The sequence below is a fragment of the Dendrobates tinctorius genome, unplaced genomic scaffold (assembly GCF_039654945.1).
Source record: "Dendrobates tinctorius isolate UK_male_01 unplaced genomic scaffold, ASM3965494v1 ptg000011l, whole genome shotgun sequence".
Lineage (NCBI taxonomy): Eukaryota > Metazoa > Chordata > Amphibia > Anura > Dendrobatidae > Dendrobates > Dendrobates tinctorius.
Window position 1 is genome coordinate 83,506,139 of NW_027361679.1, and position 23,757 is coordinate 83,529,895.

At 39.7% G+C, this 23,757-nt stretch overlaps 1 protein-coding gene across 1 annotated transcript in view; it reads left to right on the top strand.

The window, feature by feature from the left end:
* UNC13A (unc-13 homolog A) overlaps window positions 1-23,757 on the top strand; it is a 271,371-nt gene that overhangs the window by 214,884 nt on the left and 32,730 nt on the right. Inside the window, exons 36-40 of the mRNA XM_073543990.1 lie at window positions 15,433-15,471; window positions 16,343-16,372; window positions 22,485-22,541; window positions 22,668-22,748; window positions 23,028-23,175. Of these exons, the coding sequence (XP_073400091.1) occupies window positions 15,433-15,471; window positions 16,343-16,372; window positions 22,485-22,541; window positions 22,668-22,748; window positions 23,028-23,175 (355 nt within the window). The remainder of the gene's footprint in view (window positions 1-15,432; window positions 15,472-16,342; window positions 16,373-22,484; window positions 22,542-22,667; window positions 22,749-23,027; window positions 23,176-23,757) is intronic.

The window sequence follows — 23,757 nt, forward strand, 5'->3', positions numbered from 1 at the left end:
CAAGTGACCACTGCCTTTAAGGAGTGTGGCAGAAGGAGATCCCTCCATCTGTCACTCCATGCTGACTGTTGTGCAATTGCAGGGTGCTGATTATTGCTATGTCAAGGTGTGGCCTAACAATGACCTCTTTGTCTGTGATAGATAAACTCCTAATAGATCATGCCAGAGTCATACAGTACTACCTAAATTTGGCTCCAGTCAAAATGACAGCCTTACTGCAAAAAAATAAACCCTCACACAACTCTGTGTACGGGAAACGAAAAAGTTATGGCCTTCATAAAATGGTTACCAAAAAAATGTTTTCCTTTAAAATGTGTTTTTGTTCAATAGTTATAAAAGATACAAAAAAGAAATAAATTAGCTATTTTTATTATCATATCCACCTGCAGAATAAAGTGGCATTTGACTTTTCTGAATAGTGAAGCGGTGTTTATGAAAATATCCCAAATTACTTGTTAATTCCACCTCCCAAAAAGTGTAATAAAAAGCGAGTAACCAAAAAGTCATAGGTATTGGATTTGTTTTTTATTTCACCTCAGGAATGGTGTCACTAATATAAGTTCCCTGCACCTGGTAATATGCTCATCAGCCGCTGTTTTCTTCTGTTTTTAGCGGCACTTCGGTCATCTTCTGCAGGTTGTGAGCCTGCTGCATTACTCCAGTTTTAGGTGGGCGAGCAGGAAGTCACTTCTCAATATAAGCCTATGAGAGCCTTGTTCTGGCTCTCATAGAATCACTTTCGGTTAGTCAGAAGCTGGCAGAGCGGAGCTGGGAAGAGCTGAAGATGGCAACTCATGAGTTTAATACTAGGAGAAGGATGGAACATGGATTAGTGATACCACTCCAGAGCTGACATAAAAAAATACTAGAGTGGTGCTTTAACCCTTTATTTGTGCAGCAAATGAAAAGACTAAAATCTAAAATGTCAAAAAGCAACAGCAGAATTGTTTTTTTTTCTGTTTTTTCCCATAAAAAGTCAATAAAAGTTAAATATTAGGCTGTATGTACCCCAAACACAGGCCATAATTAGCCCCCTTTGCCTCCAGCAAGTATAAGATTAGGGCCGGAAGGCTTAATGGAATATTTTTAACATTGCACATCTTGGTCACAGCAGGATAATGTTACCTCTAGCAGTGACACCATCAGTTTGAGTCAGTATTCTACAAAGAATGGTCTGCCTGGTCACAAATGATGAAAAAAGATAATTTTTTGAGTTTTTTTTATTTTTAAAAAACATAAAAAAGTTTATCAGAAATGGGCTGTTGAAAATTGCTACCCTCTGTTTCTATGATGAGATCACATTAGCTGTGGTTACGTTATAGAGATTGAAAGGTCTGGGTTACAGTCCTAGGAGACCTCAAAGTGTTATATAATATATGTTTTCAGGAAAAATTACAGTACCTGCGGCTTTTGGCAAATGTATTTGACTGAAATGAAATGTTTTGGAAAAATTCTCCAAGTATTTTTCCTTTTTTGAAAGCTAGTAAGATTTTGCTAAGCTGTTATTTGTTTTGTAGAAAGCCTAGCAGCTAGGTATGATAAAGCAGTGTATGCATTGACAACCTATTCAGTGCAGATAATTGAAATACTTTTTGTATAATACTGCTATGGGTAAAGGTTCAGAAAAATCTAAGCTTTTTAATACAATATTTTTCATTTATCTATTCTTATCTATATGAATGTATGTTTGTGCAATGGTCTGGCTTGCTAATGAAATTATTGTGTCATATATAGTATGTTGTGGAGGGGAATCTGTCCCCTGCTTTTTGCTACCCCATCTGAAAATAGCATGATATAGAAACAGACTCTGATTCTAGTGATGTGTCACTAGGTGCTGCAGTTTTGATAAAAAATTGTTTTATCTGCTGCAGATCTAGCAGTTCTTTGAATGCTGAGCACTGTATAACCCCGCCCACACCACTGATTGGCAGACCATGTCCAGTGTACACAGAAAGCTGTCAATCAGTGGTGGGGGCGAGTTTGGACTACCTGGCAGCAGGTATACTAGAGTGATTGTCTCCTGCTAATAAAACATTGATTTTTTGAAAACTACAGCAAGAAGACCAGTAAGTGACATATCACTGGAATCAGGGACTCTGCTCCTATATTATATTACTCTCAAATTAGGTAGCAATCACCTGGTGACAGATTCCTTTAAAATATTAATGAAAAGGTCATTAGTATTTTGATCAGTGGGGGATTAATTTCCATGACTTTTGTCAATCAGCAGAATTAGGGAGCACAATGCAATCTTTCAAGAACCACTTTTCTTTAATTATCATCACTTCTATTTGCACAGTAAATACACCGTACATAAGTTTGAGGCTGTGCCTGGTGCACCAACGCATGTGATTTAATATGCCAAGGAAACCGCAAAGCAGTTGCCCTATGATGAGACATTTACCCTCGACAAGCTGCTAAAAAGTTTAGTGCCATGATTGTTTTTACTGTCTGTATAACCGGTATAGAATCCCAGTTACTCCGTGACAAGTGGTGGACACTGCGTCCCGAGGAATATACGCCCCCTCACACCCTTTCTGATCCTCCATATGAGGAAACCATCGTGCCACCACTATACCTGTTCTATTGCCTACCATTATATTTGTGCCTACTGCACATATCAAGGCTAATCTATTTGCACACTGATGAAGGTCTTGACAGACTGAAATGTTTGTGATGTGTACTGTATGTAATTCAAGAGAGTGTGCCCGGTCTTCTATATCACATTCTATGGTTTGGGAACCTACCGGAGGCACCTCCATCTCTGGCTGTGTTAGCATTTTTTTTTGTTGTAGAATCCCATTTAAGACCTAAAAGATACCCAGATCCTTTCTACTCACATTAAACCAAATATATCTCGTCATTAACTCCCCTATAAAATTTGGGCTTGGTAAAAGGTCCTACATAGGGTTTACTTTATATCCTCAACTAGCTGAAGAGCCCAGCATTGCCTGGGCATAGTAACCAACTGTGGTTAGTTATAACAAATTATAATGATTATATTGCACATAAAAACATTTTTGACATCATATATTCAACACTACAGATTTGCAACACAAATTAACTAAACGATTACCCAAGTATTGATAGTATTTTATTTTCAACTCATTCAAGATTTTTGATTTTTCCTTTCGGTGCAAAGATGAACAGATTTTTGGCAGTTCCAACTCTTGAACAGACCACGTAAAGTTGACCATGAGAAAAGCATGGAGATTGCAAATCGATCCCTACTAGTTTCAAGGCCTGTCCCTGAGCATTGTTAATGGACATTGCAAATAGCAGTTGAACTGGAAACTGGAGGCGTTTAAAATAAAAAAACAAATCAGATGGAATGAGTGGAATTCTTGGAATGAAAATGTCCTCTCCTTTGGCACATCCTGTTTCTGAGCTGTGTATCTAACCCTATCCTGTGTGATAATATCTGCTGAGTTGTGTACCTAATCCTCTCCTGTGTGATACTTTCTGCTGAGCTGTGTATCTAATCCTAACGTGTGTTACTGACTGCTCAGCCGTGTATCTAATCCTATCCTGTGTGATACTGACTGCTGAGCCGTGTATCTAATCCTATCCTGTGTGATACTGACTGCAGAGCCGTGTATCTAATCCTATTCTGTGTGATACTGTCTTCTGAGCCGTGTATTTAAATCTATTCTGTGTGATACTGTGTGCTGAGTTGTGTATCTAATCCTATCCTGTGTGATACTGATTGCTGAGGCATGTATCTTTTCCTATCCTGTGTGATACTGACTGCTGAGCTGTGTATCTAATCCTATCCTGTGTGATACTGACTGCTGAGCTGTGTATCTAATCATATCCTGTGTGATACTGACTGCTGAGCCATGTGTCTAATCCTCTCCTGTGTGATACTGACTGCTGAGCCGTGTATCTAATCCTATCCTGTGTGATACTGACTGCTGAGCAGTGTATCTAATCCTATCCTGTGTGATACTGACTGCTGAGCCATGTATCTAATCCTATCCTGTGTGATACTGACTGCTAAGCCGTGTATCTATTCCTATTCTGTGTGATACTGTCTGCTGAGCCGTGTATCTAATACTATTCTGTGTGATACTGTGTGCTGAGCTGTGTATCTAATCCTATCCTGTGTGATACTGACTGCTGAGCAGTGTATCTAATCCTATCCTGTGTGATACTGACTGCTGAGCAGTGTATCTAATCCTATCCTGTGTGATACTGAATGCTGAGCCGTGTATCTAATCCTATTCTGTGTGATACTGTCTGCTGAGCCGTGTATCTAATACTATTCTGTGTGATACTGTGTGCTGAGCTGTGTATCTAATCCTATCCTGTGTGATACTGTCTGCTGAGCCGTGTATCTATTCTGAGCTGTGTATCTAATCCTATCCTGTGTGATACTGACTGCTGAGCCATGCGTCTAATCCTCTGCTGTGTGATACTGACTGCTGAGCCGTGTATATAATCCTATCCTGTGTGATACTGGGCTCTCCCTGCAGTCTGTGTCAGAGGGTGGTCTGTATTGGCACGGTAATAAATTGTGTTATTTCCAGCTTTACAGAAGGACGATAACACCATAGAAATGATAAGAATAATAGGCCAAATTGTTTGGTGAACTGGAATGCGCGAGGTTAAAATTTTGCCTCACAACATAGCCGATGACGCTCTCGGGGTCCAGACGTGTGACTGTGCAAAATTTTGTGGCTGTAGCTGCGACGGTGCACATGCCAGTCCCGGACATACACACATACATACATACATACACTTTTTCCCATTATGTACCTAGGGGCAAAATTGTTTGGTGAATTGGAACGCGCGGGGTTCAAATTTCACCTCACAACATAGCCTATGACGCTCTCTGGGACCAGACGGGTGACTGTGCAAAATTTTGTGGCTGTAGCTGCGACGGTGCAGAAGCGAATCCTGGACAGACACACATACATACATACAAACATACACAAACACACACATTCAGCTTTATATATTAGATGAATAGCTGCCATTAAAAGAAGACGTACTGCCTTTTTCTTAAGGTTGAGTTAATATTTCAGCCGCCGTAGTTCTGAAATAATATTCCTTACTATCATACATCCCCTGGCAAAAATTATGTAATCACCTGCCTTGGAGGATGTTCATTCAGTTGTTTAGGGGTTGTATATGTATTATGAAAAAAATTAAACAATTTATTATTCAATATAGTCATCTCCATTACAAGTGACTGAATCTCATTGCTTTGTGACTTGACTTCATTGCATATTATATATATTCCAAATAATTATTGTACAGTGTAGTAATTGGTTTGGTAAGCCAGTTGGTGAATATGTTGGCCCATTAAGTCTTATAAATAACAAAGCAAAACGGACAATAAAGAACAAAAACTGTCCTGAGCAGGCTGGAAGACCTATATGTATTGAATTACTTACTGTTGTTTATTTCTCACTGCTCACCGTTCGTGCAGATGATAGTAAGTAGATGTTGTGTGTCTCTGTCTCTCCCAGTTAGCCGATCTGTGTCACGTGTGAAGCTGCAACCTTCTCCTCTTTTCCTTCTGCTCTGGTCCTGTGTCTATCTTGGCTATATTTGTTGCTATCCCTTGTATCTGTAACTTGTGGGTCACCATGCTTAGTCCACGTTCCTCATGTCAATTGTTGATGTGTACCGTCCTCTGGGTAACAGAGGAGGAAGAACAGGCGTTTATAGGCAACAGACGCAGTCATACTTGTAGTGTATACATCAATAATTATATACAAATCATGGGCAAAAGAGAAGTTGGGAGTCATAAAAAAATCAAAAGTCAAAGCTTTGTTAGAGGGGAAATTTTAAATAACATTTTATTGTTTAAGATAGAATTATAACGAATCTATATAAATAGCCAATTAACGTAATTCATTTTGCACAAATTCTATGTCATATAGTACTGCAGGCTTCAAAAAAGAATTCTTCCAGTATTCCTTTCTGGTATAATGATATACGCCTATGGGCTCTCTGGATGAACTGGAAGCTAATAGCGTACCACTCCCTCCCGTAACATCTCACCCATCTGAAAGCCTCATCCACTGATATGTAAGCCGCGAACACAAATCTGGGTCCATTATATCATTAACTGACAATACTTTCGGGTACGAAAGGTGATGGATAAGGGGAAATTTATTCGGCTCCTTTTTGGGTACCACTCCCAATGGTGATAAAATCACATCCTCCCCTGGATTGTTTTGAAAAGGGCCCATCATACGCCCAAGCTGTACCTCTTTTTCTGATTTTTTTGTAACCAGTAACCACCCATAGATGTGAAAATGCAGTCCTTAAATTCTTTAATGAAAACCGAAATTGGTGTTTTGTAGAGGGGATTTTAAAACCTTCCTTAAAGCCTTGTAAAATACAATCAGCCCTTACTCTGTCCAGAAATCTATTTAGAAAGGGGGCAATTGCAAGAAGATTCACGGGCTTCTCCCCCTTTTTTATTGACATTAACACCTTTTCCCTTCCCATTTTTAAACATCTGTCTGCCCCATGGGATGACCCATTGCAATGTGAGCAGACATGGCTAAATTTACAACTGGATCCATATTTACTTTACCCCTCATTAAATTGCCAACATGCTCCCAATTTTTCTTTTTCTCCATGTGACCCCTGACCACTGACTCCCCAAAATCCGTTATGGTTTCCCCCACCTGTTCCCCCAAGAAGGGACTGCCCATATCTATATGGAGCCATAATCTTTAACCATAGTCCAATATCCTTTTGTTCCCACCTAATACTAGGGTGTACCACCTTCCTTTGCCTAAATTGTTCATCTTAACAAAGCCAGGTTTGTCCCCCATAAGTCCTATATGCCTCCCCTATAGCGTCCATATAGCAAAAAAGTGGGGAACAGGTCTGAGGAGACTTTTCGCCGATTAGGCTTGCTAAAATCGCAAATGCCTAAAGCCAGTTTATAAAAGTCTGTGGTATCAAATGCCATCTCCGTTTTTCTTCCTCCTCATTTTTGCTGTCGTCCCTTTTTCCCCTATCAAGATTAAACTTCTCTAATGGTAACAGGGAAAATATCTCCACATACTCATCCTTCCAAATTTTTTCTTTTATCTCCTTCTTGAAATACCTCCCCTTTTGCTATATCACCTAGTTTCACCTTATACAACTTTTCCTTTTCTGTCTGAACCGACAGCGATATCCCTCTTTGCACTGACTCACTTCCTGCGCAAGTGCTCCTAGCAATGCTTCGCATCCCTGCCAGGCTAACCTGATCCGCTAACCATGCTGTAGTTGGGCATATCCTATTTCCTGTTCTCGACCCACGCTCCAAACGGGATAATAGCTCTTTCACATTACCTAATTAATCCCTAACCCCAGAAATGTCTATTTCACTCCACCCCCCTTTTTCCACACTCTTCCTTTTATACCTCCCTTTACAGTCCCCTCCCCACTCTCTCATGATCCAATCCCCTATCCCCCTTTCCCACTTTATTTTCCTCTCCTGGCCCAATCACCGTCATGTGGGCTTCGGCCTACAAGTATGCCTCCGGCCCCTTCTTCTTTAGGCCGGCGTCACACTACTATAGAATACGGCCGAGTGCTATGTAAGAAGACATGGGGCAGATCATATCACTGTTTATTTTCTCGGGTGTATTCAGCGTGCATGTAAAATCGCAGCATGCTGCAATTGTCACAAGGCTCGACTGAGACTAGCCAATGCAAGCCTATGGGTGCAAGAAAAAAATAGCACAGCACTCGGACCATGCGAGTGGTGTCCGATTTTTACGCATCGTAGTCCTTTGAAAAGTCGGCAATTCATGTGTCGCATAAAGTAAAATCACACAGACAGGTTAGAATAGGATAGAATAGATATATACACATAGAATACATAGATATATAGATGTTAGTGACACATATACTGTATATAGATATATTACAGTGCCTTTTTTACGCCAGTACGGCGTACCGGAAAATCTGAGGGTACTGCCGCCCACCTTTAAAATAAAAAATCATTCATTCTTACCCTCCGTCGCTCTGTCACCGCTGCCGTCCTCCAGTCCCTGCTTCTTCTTGATTGTACCCGGCTATGACCGGCGCAGCAGCAATGTCATCATCGCTGCTGCGCCTGTCACATGATGCCATGGAGACTATTGTAAATAAAACATGTTTTTAAAAATATAAACAAAATATAACAATTTATATCACCTCCCATTCACCTCATTCAAAATAAAAAAAACACAGATATTTGGTTTCGCCGCTTTCAGAATCGCCCGATCTATCAAGATATGAAAAGAATTAATCTGATCGGTAAACAGCGTAGCAAAAAAAAGTCAACTCGGCACGCAAAAAAATAGGCCCCCACCCAGCCCCAGATCTTGAAAAATGTCGACGCTACAGGTTTCGGAAAATGGCACAATTTTTTTTTTCAACAAAGTTTGAATTTTTTTTCACCACTTAAACAAAAAACAGCTTATGCATCTTTGGTATCCACAAACTTGTAATGACCTGGAGAATCATAATGACAGGTCAGTTTTAGCATTTGGTGAAAAATACAAAAAACAGTTGTGGAATTGCACCTTTTTTGCAATTTCACCACAATAGGAATTTTTTTCCTATTTTCCAGTACACAATATGGTAAACCAATGATGTCGTTTAAAAGTACAACTTGTCCCACAAAAAAGCCCTCACATGGCCATATTGATGGAAAAATAAAACAAGTTATGTCTCTGGGAAGAAGGGGAGCGAAAAACAGAAATGCAATAACGAAAAAGTGCTGCGGCGTGAAGGTGTTAATATCATTTTTGTATAGATATTATACATTTGAAGACTGCTGTCTTGATTCCGCACTGTTTTTGATGGGGTATTTGCAGTTATTGGGTTAAGTCTCACTAGCGTATAAACATTGGTCCCATTTATCGTCCAGGAAAGTGGGACAATTTTTTTCTCACTTGTCATCCGTGTGCAGTCCGTATGCATTACCCATCTTACAGAATTGTAATGTAGTCATAAATATCGGATGCCACTCTTAGGCCGGGGTCACACATCAATACGTGGCACTGCTGCTGGCACTCGGGACCGGAGTGTGCAGCTACATGTATTTCTATGCAACTGAGCGCTCCGGTCCCGAGTGCTGGTGTCAGGTGTCGGATATTGGTGCGAGAGACTCGCACGAATTTCTCGCATTGCAGTTGCAAGGGTGACCCCGGACTTATGGTCAGTTTGGGATCCCATTTTTCTCTCACCCCCATCAGATTTTGGAGTCATATCGTAGCATGCTGCAATTTTTTTTTCTCATGCCAAATACAGCTGAGAAAAATACACAGATCTGCACTGTCTCTTTGAATAATATCTGAGTGCAATCCGATTTTCTTTATTGGATTGCACTTGTCCAAGTTATATGCCAGTGTGAGCGAGCCCTTAGGCAAGTGAAAGAAAGATTGGAGCAGTGAGAATGACTGTGTTATATTAACCACCTGGCAATTTTGTAATATACTGCTCAAAAAAATAAAGGGACCACTAAACAATACCATGTATTTGTAGAATTAGCCAGAAATGCCTGATCAGTAGGGGCAATAAACATTGGGACCACAAAAGATTACGTACACTTGTATTGTAATCTCTCATTGCTGGATAAGAAGTTGCCACACTCTCTTATAGTTTATTATTGCTGAGCAGCACATAAAAGTTACACAACACCTATAGACTATGGCTTCATGGCATCTTTGGCCACAACATCACATCGCAACACCATTCACTTGTGTTGCGCTGCCATGTTACATTGCCACTGAGCGAACCTTGGTCGCGCATCAGTTGCCGTGTTGCCCTAGACAGTTCTCAATTTTTTTAAAGAATCTACTAATCTTTCCAAAAATGGTACCTGAACCAAAATCTAACTGAAATAACACACTCATTTTAAGGACGCAGTTAGGCAGCCGTATTACTTATGCGAGGATCTCATCGCAATTCTCGGATCGGCCGTTGGCTTTCCTGATCTCAGCTTGACAGCATGTCAACTGTCATGCTCAGGTCAGGAGAGGCAACGGCCAGTCTGAGGATTGTGATGCCTCGCGTTAGTAATACGGCCATCTGACTGCGCCCTAAAGACTGTACTGTGGGTGCTTTTTAGCATCAGTATAACGGTGTCAAATCCCAACCCAAAATAAAAATATCATAGGGATCGATGATTCTGTTAGTTCCAATGTGTTGGCTCATAATCAACCACTCAAATAATATTGACTTGAAGTCATAGTATAGATGCTAAAATCCTTCATATTACGACCATTCAAATGAAACCTTATTTTCTCATAGCACACAGTTGTTTCTTGTTGCTCTTATCATCATTGATATTTGTATTTTTGCAGAGCCCTAAAAATCAAAATTATGGAATAGATTTATCGAGCTAAGTGCGCTAGAATTCTGGTTAAATTTACATCAAGGAACTGTCTTTCGTGATTTGTACAATATTTAATTTGTGTTGTAGGCATTTTCTGCACGAGGGGGTATGGCTTCCCTAAAAAGGGGCATAGTTTAATTGCCAACACTGTGTGTTAAAAATGTGCCAGAAGTAAGCCAACTAAAAAGTGGTGTAAACTTAGATTAGAAAATCTTAAAATACACCAACAAGCATTAGACACTTTGAAAAATCTGTCATTATAAGAAGAGCCCGTCTTAGAATTACACATTATTAATAAATCTGCTCCAGTGTCTTTGCTTGAGAAATGCCTACAGTCATATGACTAATTCAGATGTCAGTAAGCCAAAGATAGGATTGGAACCTCCAGAGAGAAAGAACTATAATTGAAAGATTTACATTTGTTTTTGAACCACTTTTTGACTTGACTTACAAATACAGATTAATGATGACCAGTCAACAGACCAAAAGTAGCCAGTTTTTGTTAACTCCTCATAGTTTTTGGTTTATTTGTTTCTTTTTTATTTTAATCCACCAAGTATTATGATCTTTACTAAATGGGTGTTGCTCACATGAAGGGCAATCTGTTTTTGTGCAATTTGTTACAAGATTTTGAGGGTGATTCATCAAAGCTGTTACTTTAGAATACTGTCATAAAATACTTTGAAAAGTAGCACTTTTTTTACTTTCGGTATTTTCACTCCAATTTGAATAAGTTCCACTAAATGGGCAAAGCTGGGAAGCAGTCGAATCGTGAAGGGGCATGATAGCCCACTCGCCTGACAAATTCAGCGAAAGTGCAGTAGGATTTCTGGTGAGGAGCACAGAGGTAACAGCTCTTGAGAAGATGTGTCAAAATCATTAAGTGGTGTGCTCCTCTTAGTCAGTTTGGTACATCATAATCCAGAGAGCTTTTCATTAAGACTAGCATGCTCAATGTCAGTCTTAATGAATCGGCACTTATGTCTGAAGCCAGTAGCAGGCACGCACATACGGAGAGGGGCCCATGTGCAAGAGCAGTATATGGGTCCCTTGCAGTCCAATAGCTCATCGTAATGTACCAGTCCACGTGCTTAAGAGGTGCAAATGGGCCCCCTCACTTCATGGGCCCCTGTGCAGATTGCACCAATGGTAAGCCCCTGCCTGGAGCTTTTCCGGACATACACTTTAACTCCAGCATACGTTGCCATGTACCAGATGAGAGACAACAGCTTGTTGCATTCCTTGCATTTTTTTTTATTGTATAGGAAGCACGGCAAAATAAAATTAATCCATACTGTTCAGTACATATAATTCTGCAGTGTTTCCCTAAACACATCATCTGTCAAGACTGTAGCCACAGTCATATACCATATACATTCTGACTATATATACCCAACAGTGGCCATAGTCAGATTTATACCTTCTGATTATACGTATATACCCAACATTGGCCACAGGAAAGCTCACAAAACCAGGCACACACATGATTAGCAAAGACTTCTCCAAATGAAAAAATTGACCTTTTCTTGCAAAATAGAGTTACAGTGGTTAATACTTATTATACAACTGAAAGATGAATGTTATTGAAAAAAAAAGATTACTTACATTACTTAAATAAGTACTGATATTAACAAGATGTGTATTTTTGTTCCATAAAAAGAATTCAAAAAAGCCAAACTAGCTAAATGCTTGAGATCATATCAAATGAAAGAATTAAGGCAATAAAAAATGTAAAAAAAAAATGTATTTAGCCAATAGTTAGATCTTATGAACATTGTCTTTTTTGTTGTGGAGAACTGTAATCAATCACCTGTAGGCAGAAGTGGATTAATGGGAGCTAGGACCATTGGCAATTGAGACTGTGGTGCTTATCTATGGTCACTTGATGGGTCAAGTGACATTAGGGATGTCAAATATCAGGTGATAATTCAAGCCGTAGGTCATGTGACGAACACACAGGTACACATTTGGGAGACAATGAAAGGGATTCACAAATTTTCCATATGTATTGAACTACCTGGGGCATGGGAATCCTTAAGTTGAGTACATACCACACCCTAGACTAATACAAACCACACATCAGTCACTATGTACAATTTGCGAGAAGTCTAAATGTTATTGATCAAAAGATTAGTATTCTATAAACATAATAAGAGAGGATACCATAATGCATGATGTAACCATAGATAATTCCTAGCAGCTGTGAATATTGCCACAAGAAACAAAAAGAAAATCTAGCTAAAATAAATAATATACTTTATTAATACATAGAATAATTCACAAAAATACAAGACAGGGTGGGAACAAAGACCTCCAAAAGGAGGAGGTGCAAAAAAAATAGGTGAGTTACCTCATGTCCTTGGATGAAGGCTTGCTATAAACTGTACTTGCTTAGGCCTCTTTCACACTTCAGTTTTTTACAATCAGTCACAATCCGCCAGGTTTTGAAAAAAACGGATCCTCAATTTTCTTTTGAGGATCCGTTTTTTTTACCATTGACTTTCATTAATGGCGGATTGTGACGGATTGCTGTCCGTTGCATCCGTTTTTTTTGAGGATCCGCCAAAAGTTGCTGTCCGTCACCATCCTCAAAGATTTCAAAACGGAGCTTGCAACGTTTTTTTTTCTGGCGGATCCTCCAGACACTGATTTAACCCGAAATTCTTTCTGGGTGCCGGACAAAAAAAAAATCTCTCTCTCTCTCTCTCTCTCCCGGCCAGCGTTTCCTTTAAATTTCCTCATTTTCAGGATCCGTCTGAAAACGGATCCTGTGCCATCCGTTCACATCAGTTGAGAACGGATCCGCTTCTCTGACTTTTTGGCGGATTGGAACTGATGCAAAAAACTGAAGTGTGAAAGAGGCCTTATAAAGAAATTCCTATGGACTAGGTGAGCAGTTATAAGGTGCATCAGGCTTGTGTAAATGATCTTTTGCATACTTCTGAATCTGAATTTTATGGTGAGGATGCAGGAGAAGTGTTCTGAGCAGTAGAACAATGTACCACAACTCCAGAGTCTGCTAAATCTTTCTGAAGGTCTTTTACATTCAAGTGGAGGTTCTGATTTGACTGTCTAGCAATCCTTCGAGCAGTTGTCACTGAAATTTTGCTTGGTCTTCCAGAACTTATCTTGACCTCCACTGTTCCCGTAACTGCCATTTCTTAATTACATTTCGAACTGAGGAAAGGGCAACTTGAAAAGACTTTATCTTCTTATAGGCTTCTCTTGCTTTATAGGCCTCTATCAGTTTCATTTTCAGTGTGCTAAGTAACTGCTTAGAAGAACCCAAGGATGCTGTTTTTTTGACACAAGGTTGAAGGAGGTTGGGTTTTTATAAAGCTGTGAAATTGCATCACCTAATGATGATGGTGAACATGCCATAACCCTAACAGGCTAATTACGGTCTGAAACCTTGGTCAAAGTTATCTGAGCACACAAATCTCCAAGGGTGCCCAAACATTTTTCTATTTATATTTTTTAAAATGTAAATAATGACAATATATTTTTTTTACATTTTATTCAAATGTAGATGTATAGTTCACACCGACACTGATGCACCCAGAGCCTGCCAGGCAGCTTGACTTTCTTTGGAACTTGATTTTGGGGCTGCTTATCCACCACACAAACTACCCTGCGTTGCAACCTTTCATCAATTTTTGTCTGCTATCCACGTCCAGGGAGATTAGCTACAGTGCCATGGGTTGTAATCTTCTTGATTATGTTGCGCACCATGGACCAAAGAACATCAAGATCTCTGGAGGTGGACTTGTAACCTTGAGATTGTTGATATTGTTCAACAGTTTTGGTTATCAAGTCCTCAGACAGTTATCTTATCCTCTTTCTGTTCTCCATGCTTAGTGTGGTACACCCAGACACACAATGTAAAGATTGAGTCAACTTCTCCCCTTTTTATCTGGTTTCAGGTGTGATTTTCATATTGCCCACACCTGTTTCTTGCCACAAGTGAGTTTGAACGAGCATCACATGGTTAAAACAAAGTTGTCTACCCACAATTTTCGAAAAGTGCCAACAGTTTTGTGCGGGACATTTTTGGAGTTTCGTGTGAAATTATGCCCAATTTGTCTTTTTTCTGTTTTTTTTTTGTGTTATTCTAATATACACAAAGGAATAACAAAACACGTGTAACTGCAATAATTTTCTGGGAGAAATACTTTTTTTTCTAGAACAGTTTCAGGGATGACAACACTTTTGGCCATGACTGTGTGTATATATATATCATATAATCATATAATTTCTTCAGTTTTATCAAAATAATTTTTAGAGTGAGTCTGATAATTCTAGAATTATGTAAAGCATAAAGTAAAAAATAAAAGAAGAGAAAAAGAATAGATAAAATAGGTAAAGGGCAAAGTGTAAGCACAACAGGAACCTTGTAATTTACTAGCAGTTTTTGTGTATGAAAATATATTAATAGTCTGTAGAAATTATTTTGGCAATCATAGAAAAATTGAATTTTATCACAAACCAGTGGTTGCAAGGCTATTGCTCTCCAGTTTTTGGAAAACTACAGTTAGTGTTAAACTGCTAGCAAAGGTTGGAGACCATGGTTCTAAAACAATATTGTCTATTGCTTACCTTGAATTATATACTTCCTATGGTAAAGTCTAGTTCAGCACATGCTAATTGGAGTCTTTTTGATGCATCGTGACTCTTACCCTTCTGGCATCACTGTATGTTATTTTTGCTTGTGCCTTACTGTCCTATTTGTGCGTGTCCTGCCGTCAGTTTATACTGTATTGTGGTGTTACATGTATTAGGTGGCGTCTATTTACATTGAGTGTCGCTGAATTTTAATAATTTATACAGGCATGTAATCACAAAAAGATATCACAGTCATTTATATTTATCTCTACCTTGAAGAGCCATGTTCTGCTCTTGGCTATTAACACATTCTCATAATTACTTTTCACCAACCATATTCCCTTGCCCACACCATATATTGCACATTATACAAATTAAGTGTAACAAACCTCAGCACAACATCTTATGCAAATCACTTAGTCAAACACTTGACTGCCAAAAAAAATGCTTGTTCCAAAGCAGTGACCGATTGTGACATGTTTCTGCAGGGGACGTTGCTGAGAAAACATGGCAAAGGGCTAGAGAAGGTAATCAAGTATGCAGACCCTTCAAGTCTCGTGTATTGCAAGCTCACATAGTTAATAAAAGGGAACCTGTTACCTCCAGAAATGCTCATTATCTGCAAATATAATGTTAATCTGCAGGCAAATAACAATTAAATCATGTTTGGCTGGCTTACTGGAGCAGCAGCTACAGGGAGAAAAGTTATATTTACCCTGAAGCTGCTGACTTTTACTTATTGTGCTGTTACAGGCAATGGTTACAATCCTCGTTCACTGCACAGTAAGTGTGCTGTAATCACTCGTCTACACATTGATCGACAGCTTGGTCTGTAGCATGTGTGTTCAGCCCGCATGTGCATAGTAGGCTGTCAATTGATTTGCCAGGGAGTGATAACAGCCATGCTCACAGTTTAGTAAGTAGTGACTGTAACCACCCCTTGCACTGCCCCAATGACGGGTAGCAAGCATCCAGATGTGATTTCATTGGTAGATTATGACTATATCTGCAGGTAAACAACATTTCTGAAGGTGACAGACTTCCTTCAAACATAGAAAGAATCCATAAACCTACAAATTCTGTGCATCAGAAATGCTGCATCAGCAATAAAACTTGTCAAGAGTTTGCTGTGAACTACTGTATATGGAGGAACTTGTGTAGTTGTGGTCTGTTGTATTGCATATACTTGATGTTCACTTAATTACCCACCTATGTTCCCTAGTAAAGATGAATAATATATATCCGGAAGCGAATAAATGCATATTTGGTGTGGGTCTGTGCAGTCTGTATGTAGCTGTGCTGTATATGTACACTATGTTTAGACATAATTTGGCTGTTGTTGTTTGGTTCTTTTTTCACACCCACACTCATATGTTAATCTCACACTTCTCTCTCCAGAGCAGGGTGAAGCTGCCGTACCATGCAGATGTAAGGACACTGTGTGTGTGTCTGTCTTTCTGCACTCCTTGTTTTCTCTATATGTCTCTTTGTACAATCTGCCCCTGTGACCTGTGTCCTAAACTTGTCCCCTTTTACGTGTTATCTGCAATTGTGATGTCTATAATGTGCAGTCAAGCTGTGTATGCCAAACTGTATTTTATGATAGGTAATTGGAAAAAAGATCAGAATTACTATCAGAAATGATTATTTTCCTTTGGAAGGCTAATAACAGAAATATAAGCAAAAATTCATTTTCTAGAGATATAGATTAATGCAATGTGGTTTTATGCTTTCAAGAACAAATGCCACTTATTGTTATTACTGCTATTATTTCTTTTATCCCCTTGATTCTTTGGTGCCATACATGTGAAATCAACACATAATCATTTAGCAATACATAACCCAGGAACAACTGAACACAGCTAAGTGACAGACAGGTGCAATGGCAGTGTGGACCCTGCCCACGAGGGCCAACAATCTACTAAGGAAGGGGGTATGATAAAATAGGAGAGGGTAGAAGCTGCTGATATAAATGTACGGTGCCAGAAGGGTGTATGTGCTCTGGAAGAGGTTGGTTCTCAGGTTGTGTTTGAAAACCTTAAAGTTGGGGAGAAAGTATCAATGAACTGAGTTCTTGGAGGCACAGAAGACATTTTTGATACAGGTGTTTGAGAAGAAGATAAGAAGAGAGCAAAGAAAGAGGTCTTATAAAGACCATAGGTTATGTGTGGGAAGGTAGCAAGAGATTAGACCAGACATATACGACAGGACAGGTTATTGCTGGCCCAGCAAAGAGGAGTGGAATAATCAGGCAGTGGAGTTAAGGCCAGGTTCACATTGCGTTAGAGCAGTCCATTCAATGCATGCGTTAAACGGACTGCGCTAACGCTACTCCTTTTTTTGATCGTGTTATGCGATTGGGCTAGCACAGATGCTTCATCTGCGCTAGCAGTAACGGACCCTCGAACGTTGCAGACCGCGTCCGAGGGTCCGTCACAGCATGACGACACATCACTAACACATGCCGGTTATGACATGCGTTAGCGATACGCCATGCTATGGCAGTCTATGGCAGCATTAATGGATGCGTTACATCACGTTAATGCCGCTTTGTAAAGCAATCCGTTAAATGGACTGCCATAATGCAATGTGAACCGGCTGGATTGAAGGGGTGGAAAAGTCTTATTAAAGAAGGATGTTGAATATGTCTTGATGGGAGATGATGTCGGGAACGCAGTGACTCTTTTGTTTATTCAAAGCTAAGAAATTAGTGGCTTTGAGAAATGTTTTTGAGTTGGAAGGTGGCAGGAGTTAATAATATGTTTGCAATGAATTGGATTTTTGAAGGGTAGTCAGAGTGAAAGGTTACCCCAAGAGAGACTGGGTAAATTGTGGAGCCAGATATAGTGGTTGTTAGGTCTGGTGGGGGATTTGATTGAGGTGGTGGAAAGATTAATTCAATTTTCTCCATGTTGAGCCTAAGGCTGCGTTCACACGTTGCGGATTTTCCGCGGCGGTATTTAACGCGTGATTTTTGCCGCGAAAACACAAAAAAACAGCATCCCATGCAATTCTATGGGATTCCGCAATGCTGTGATAATGCTGCAGATTTTCCCATGGTGGAATCATCGTGGAAAAATACGCAGCATGCTCATTAATTTTGCGGAATCGCAGCGATTCCACCCACATAGGAATGCATTGTTCTGCTTATTTTCCCCATGTGGCTGTGCCCACCATGCAAAAAGTAAGCAGAATTTGCGGATGGTACCCAGGGGGTGGAGGAGAGGAGACTGTCCTCCAGGCTGTGGGTACCATATCCCTTCCGGCGTCCCGCGCAGCCTTACCGATGCTCCCGCCAACTCCCGTTCCCATTAATGCCTTGCGGCAAGAACCTGTGATGACGTAGCGGTCTCGCGAGACCGCTACAGTATCGTGAGACTGCTACGTCATCAAAGGTCTCGCAAGGCATTACTGGGAACAGGAGCATTGCGATGATCGGGAACGCTGCGCGGGACGTCGGAAGGAGAGAAAAACACGATTTTTTATTATTTATAACATTATATCTTTTTACTACTGATGCCGCATAGGCAGCCTCAATAGTAAAAAGTTGGTCACACTCGTCAAACACTATGTTTGACGAGTGTGACCAACCTGTCAATCAGTTCTCCAAGTGATGCTACAGATCGCTTGGAAAATGCTAGCATTCTGCAAGCTAATTACGCTTGCAAATCGCTAGTTTTTCTGCGGGAAAATCCGCAGGAGTTCCACAACGTGTGCACATAGCCTTAGAAAGCGGAAAGAGATTATAGACCCTCTAAAATTTTGGACAACAGAGAAGTAAACTTGCATAGCATGCCATTGGATTCTGTACGCTGTCACAGTCCAAAGTATACCTAGAGAAAAGTAGAGGTTCCAGGACAGAACTTTGGTAGATACCAACAGAGAGATGAAAAGTAGTTTAACCCCTTCATGACCTTTGATGTATAGGAACGTCAAAGGTCGTGCCCCTGCCCTTGATGCGGGCTCCGACGCTGAGCCCACATCCCCCCCTCCGCACTTGACAGGATAAAGCAAAAAAAAAAAAAAGCACATATTTGGTATCGCTGCGTTCAGAAATGTACAATCTATCAAAATATTAAAACAATCATACTGGTAAATGGCATAACGAGAAAAAAAACCAAAAACGCCAGAATTACTTTTTTTAGCCACCCCAACATTGCAATAAAACGCAATAACGGGAGATTAAAATATTGTATGTTTATACATTTTTTTTTTTTTACAATTCCTGCTAATACACAATTTAAGGGCTTAAATGAGATCATTCATCCCTGACATTGCTATTTTAGTAAATACTGGTATTCCCTATAAAATAAGAATGCTGGAAAATCTGTTTTTGGAACACAGGGCTTAGTTTTACTTTTCTTCCTAGAAATGTATTACTAAATTGATCACTATTCACTAGGAAATGCTACCCCTTCTTGTTAGAAAGAAGCGACCCTATAAACTCTGTCCAATCAATGCCGAATAGTAAATGTCCCATCGACAAATGTAATTATTCATTTCCATGAGTATTACCATGGTGATGATAGAAAGCGGAGTTGCTCTACAATAGCTATTTAGTAAAACAAGAAATGTCAGAAGAATTGACAAGTCCTCTATAATGTAAAGTAGCAGTCCTCCTCCCATCAAAGTTTTTATCCTCTTAATATATTGCAGTCATCATATTATACAGCACTGTGTACTTACAATTGCTCATTTTGCCCAGTAAATTCTTCTGTTTTCCAGTAGGTTAATGATATCATATCATTAAAAACTGACTATCCGAATCCTTCTAAGCTCTATGTAGAAACGGGAATTCTCTTTTCCCTTCATGAGTCATCATTAGAGCTACAATCCTATGTCACTGACAAAAGATAATAAGGAAGAAAGATAAAAGCAAGGGGGGTGGAGCAGCTTGGTTAGGAGTTGAAGAGGAGATGGAGCTGATTTGGCCAGCGACTTTTCAGTGACATAGGATAAAAGTTCTAATGCTGACTCATGCAGGGAAAAGAGACTTCCTGTTTCTACACAGAGCAGAGAAAAGTGTATAATTAACTGAGAAGAAAGGCAAATAGAGCAATTGGAAGTTCAAAGTTCTACAAAATACAGTAGGGAAAAAAAGTATTTAGTCAGTCAGCAATAGTGCAAGTTCCACCACTTAAAAAGATGAGAGGCGTCTGTAATTTACATCATAGGTAGACCTCAACTATGGGAGACAAACTGAGAAAAAAAAATCCAGAAAATCACATTGTCTGTTTTTTTTTCATTTTATTTGCATATTATGGTGGAAAATAAGTATTTGGTCAGAAACAAGCAATCAAGATTTCTGGCTCTCACAGACCTGTAACTTCTTCTTTAAGAGTCTCCTCTTTCCTCCACTCATTACCTGTAGTAATGGCACCTGTTTAAACTTGTTATCAGTATAAAAAGACACCTGTGCACACCCTCAAACAGTCTGACTCCAAACTCCACTATGGTGAAGACCAAAGAGCTGTCAAAGGGCACCAGAAACAAAATTGTAGCCCTGCACCAGGCTGGGAAGACTGAATCTGCAATAGCCAACCAGCTTGGAGTGAAGAAATCAACTGTGGGAGCAATAATTAGAAAATGGAAGACATACAAGACCACTGATAATCTCCCTCGATCTGGTGCTCCATGCAAAATCCCACCCCGTGGGGTCAGAATGATCACAAGAACGGTGAGCAAAAATCCCAGAACCACGCGGGGGGACCTAGTGAATGAACTGCAGAGAGCTGGGACCAATGTAACAAGGCCTACCATAAGTAACACACTACGCCACCATGGACTCAGATCCTGCAGTGCCAGACGTGTCCCACTGCTTAAGCCTGTACATGTCCGGGCCCATCTGAAGTTTGCTAGAGAGCATTTGGATGATCCAGAGGAGTTTTGGGAGAATGTCCTATGGTCTGATGAAACCAAACTGGAACTGTTTGGTAGAAACACAACTTGTCGTGTTTGGAGGAAAAAGAATACTGAGTTGCATCCATCAAACACCATACCTACTGTAAAGCATGGTGGTGGAAACATCATGCTTTGGGGCTGTTTCTCTGCAAAGGGGCCAGGACGACTGATCCGGGTACATGAAAGAATGAATGGGGCCATGTATCGTGAGATTTTGAGTGCAAACCTCCTTCCATCAGCAAGGGCATTGAAGATGAAACGTGGCTGGGTCTTTCAACATGACAATGATCCAAAGCACACCGCCAGGGCAACGAAGGAGTGGCTTCGTAAGAAGCATTTCAAGGTCCTGGAGTGGCCTAGCCAGTCTCCAGATCTCAACCCTATAGAAAACCTTTGGAGGGAGTTGAAAGTCCGTGTTGCCAAGCGAAAAGCCAAAAACATCACTGCTCTAGAGGAGATCTGCATGGAGGAATGGGCCAACATACCAACAACAGTGTGTGGCAACCTTGTGAAGACTTACAGAAAACGTTTGACCTCTGTCATTGCCATCAAAGGATATATCACAAAGTATTGAGATGAAATTTTGTTTCTGACCAAATACTTATTTTCCACCATAATATGCAAATAAAATGAAAAAAAAAACAGACAATGTGATTTTCTGGATTTTTTTTTCTCAGTTTGTCTCCCATAGTTGAGGTCTACCTATGATGTAAATTACAGACGCCTCTCATCTTTTTAAGTGGTGGAACTTGCACTATTGCTGACTGACTAAATACTTTTTTTCCCCACTGTATGTTTTACAATATATGATAGCTTTATTAAAGGCTTTGATTCAAACATTTTTTCCAAAAAATTGGTGTACAACTGTCAAAAAATATCACAAAGCTTTGGAAAAATTCATAACTACGCAAAAGTTTTATACCAATTTTAGTGAGGACAACTGACAAATACATAATAATTAACTCCACAAAAATTGTGTAGATTACAATATAAATGTACTCTAGCCCATTACTAGGTTACATTTTATATACTGACACACACCAGCTGAAAGATGCGTCAAATTTATTTATGGAGCACACCTCTTAGGCCTGGGTCACATTGGTGAGTGCAATGCGAGAAACTCGTGCGAGTCTCTCGCCTCAATATCCGGCACTGCCGCCGACGGTTCGAACCGGAGCTTTCAGCTTGCAGAGACTCGCGCGAGTTTCTCACATTGCACTCGCAAGTGTGACTACAGCTTTAGGGAAATTGTAGCTTCATACTCCATGCACCATTCATTAATTCAGGCAAGCAAAACTCCAGTCTTGATGAATCGGAGGCCAAGGGTAAATAAGTTAAATATAATTATACACTATATTGTTTTTAGAATTATGTAGAAACTAATATCTGAGTGGATCTCCATTGAATTTTAGACTTGCTAGATACAGACAGTATCTACAAGGGCCTATGGGCATTATGGCAAAATAGTATAGGATTTGGTAATCAACCTTCACACACACAAACAGAATGAAAGTGGACAACAGAGGCTTTTAAGAATGCTCTATATAGAAACACTTACTGTGTACCCATTGGTAACATTGACTGGTTAGCCTCCATTACTCTCTGTGTAACCATTCTGGTGGTTCTTGTTTTCCAACAGGGGACTCATCTCATCATTAATGCTGCTAAAGAGTTGGGACAACTTTCCAAACTCAAGGTAAAGATTACAGAGTCTAATTTATTTTTCAGTAATCACATTTTTTAAACAAATTGGCTAATGATATCTCATTATTTATAATATAATATAGTCACATGTTCATTTTATCTGTGCTTTTATCTCTAGGATCACATGGTAAGGGAAGAAGCAAAGAGCTTGACCCCAAAGCAATGTGCTGTAGTGGAGCTCGCACTGGATACTATTAAGGTAATGGTATTCCTCTCTTACTAGATCTTCTGTATATACCCTCCACATCTGTCCCAGATTCTCATGTACCCACTTGGCAGAATCAATTGCCCACCCCTGATCTATACAATAGATGTCATATGTCCTGGTGGACCAACCCCTTTAAGTCATTATGTCCATTTCTTTTACATTATAGGGAGCTGTAATTGCATTATGTTGGCCTTAATAGATGTGAGATATCAACAGTGATACAAGGGTGGTGTCCTAAACAGTGCTAATTTCTCTTGTCTTACTTTACAGCAATATTTCCATGCTGGAGGTGTTGGTCTGAAAAAGACTTTCTTGGAGAAAAGTCCTGACCTACAGTCTCTACGCTATGCACTGTCTCTTTATACACAGGCTACGGATACACTCATCAAAACCTTTGTCCAAACACAGTCTGCTCAGGGTGAGATCTTGTATTCCCATCAGTTTGGCACAGTTGTTCTTCATGTTTGAAGCTATAATCACACGTAGATATATCTATTAATTTTAATTTTATTTGTTAGATATAAAAAAGATGTAACTTTTTTGTTTTATTATATTATAAATTCTGTTAAAATCTACCCTGGGATGGCCATATTAGAAACACTCAATTATTTTTATAGTAGATGGTGCCCCAGTGTGTTTGCATTTGTACCATAAGACAGCTGCAATGAACTGACTTCAAAATGTCAGACTGTTATATCCTACTGGAAGTGATGGAGTACCATTCTGTCTTCCAGCAGTACATTAAGACTGCCGCTAAACTCGCTGCTGCCCATGTCTCAGTCTACACAGCAAAGCTGACAAGTGGGGTACATTGATAATACATAATTGTTAAAAATGAAAAATTTGGTAACTATGTATTCCAACACTTCTGAGCTCAAAGCAGTTATTGCTATTCATTATTAGTAAGTAAAGTGTGTTAAAAGTGGTTTTCCAAGGCTAAAATAATAATTACCTAACCTCAGTATAGGTTACCTATAATAAGATCTGTGGAGGTCCAATA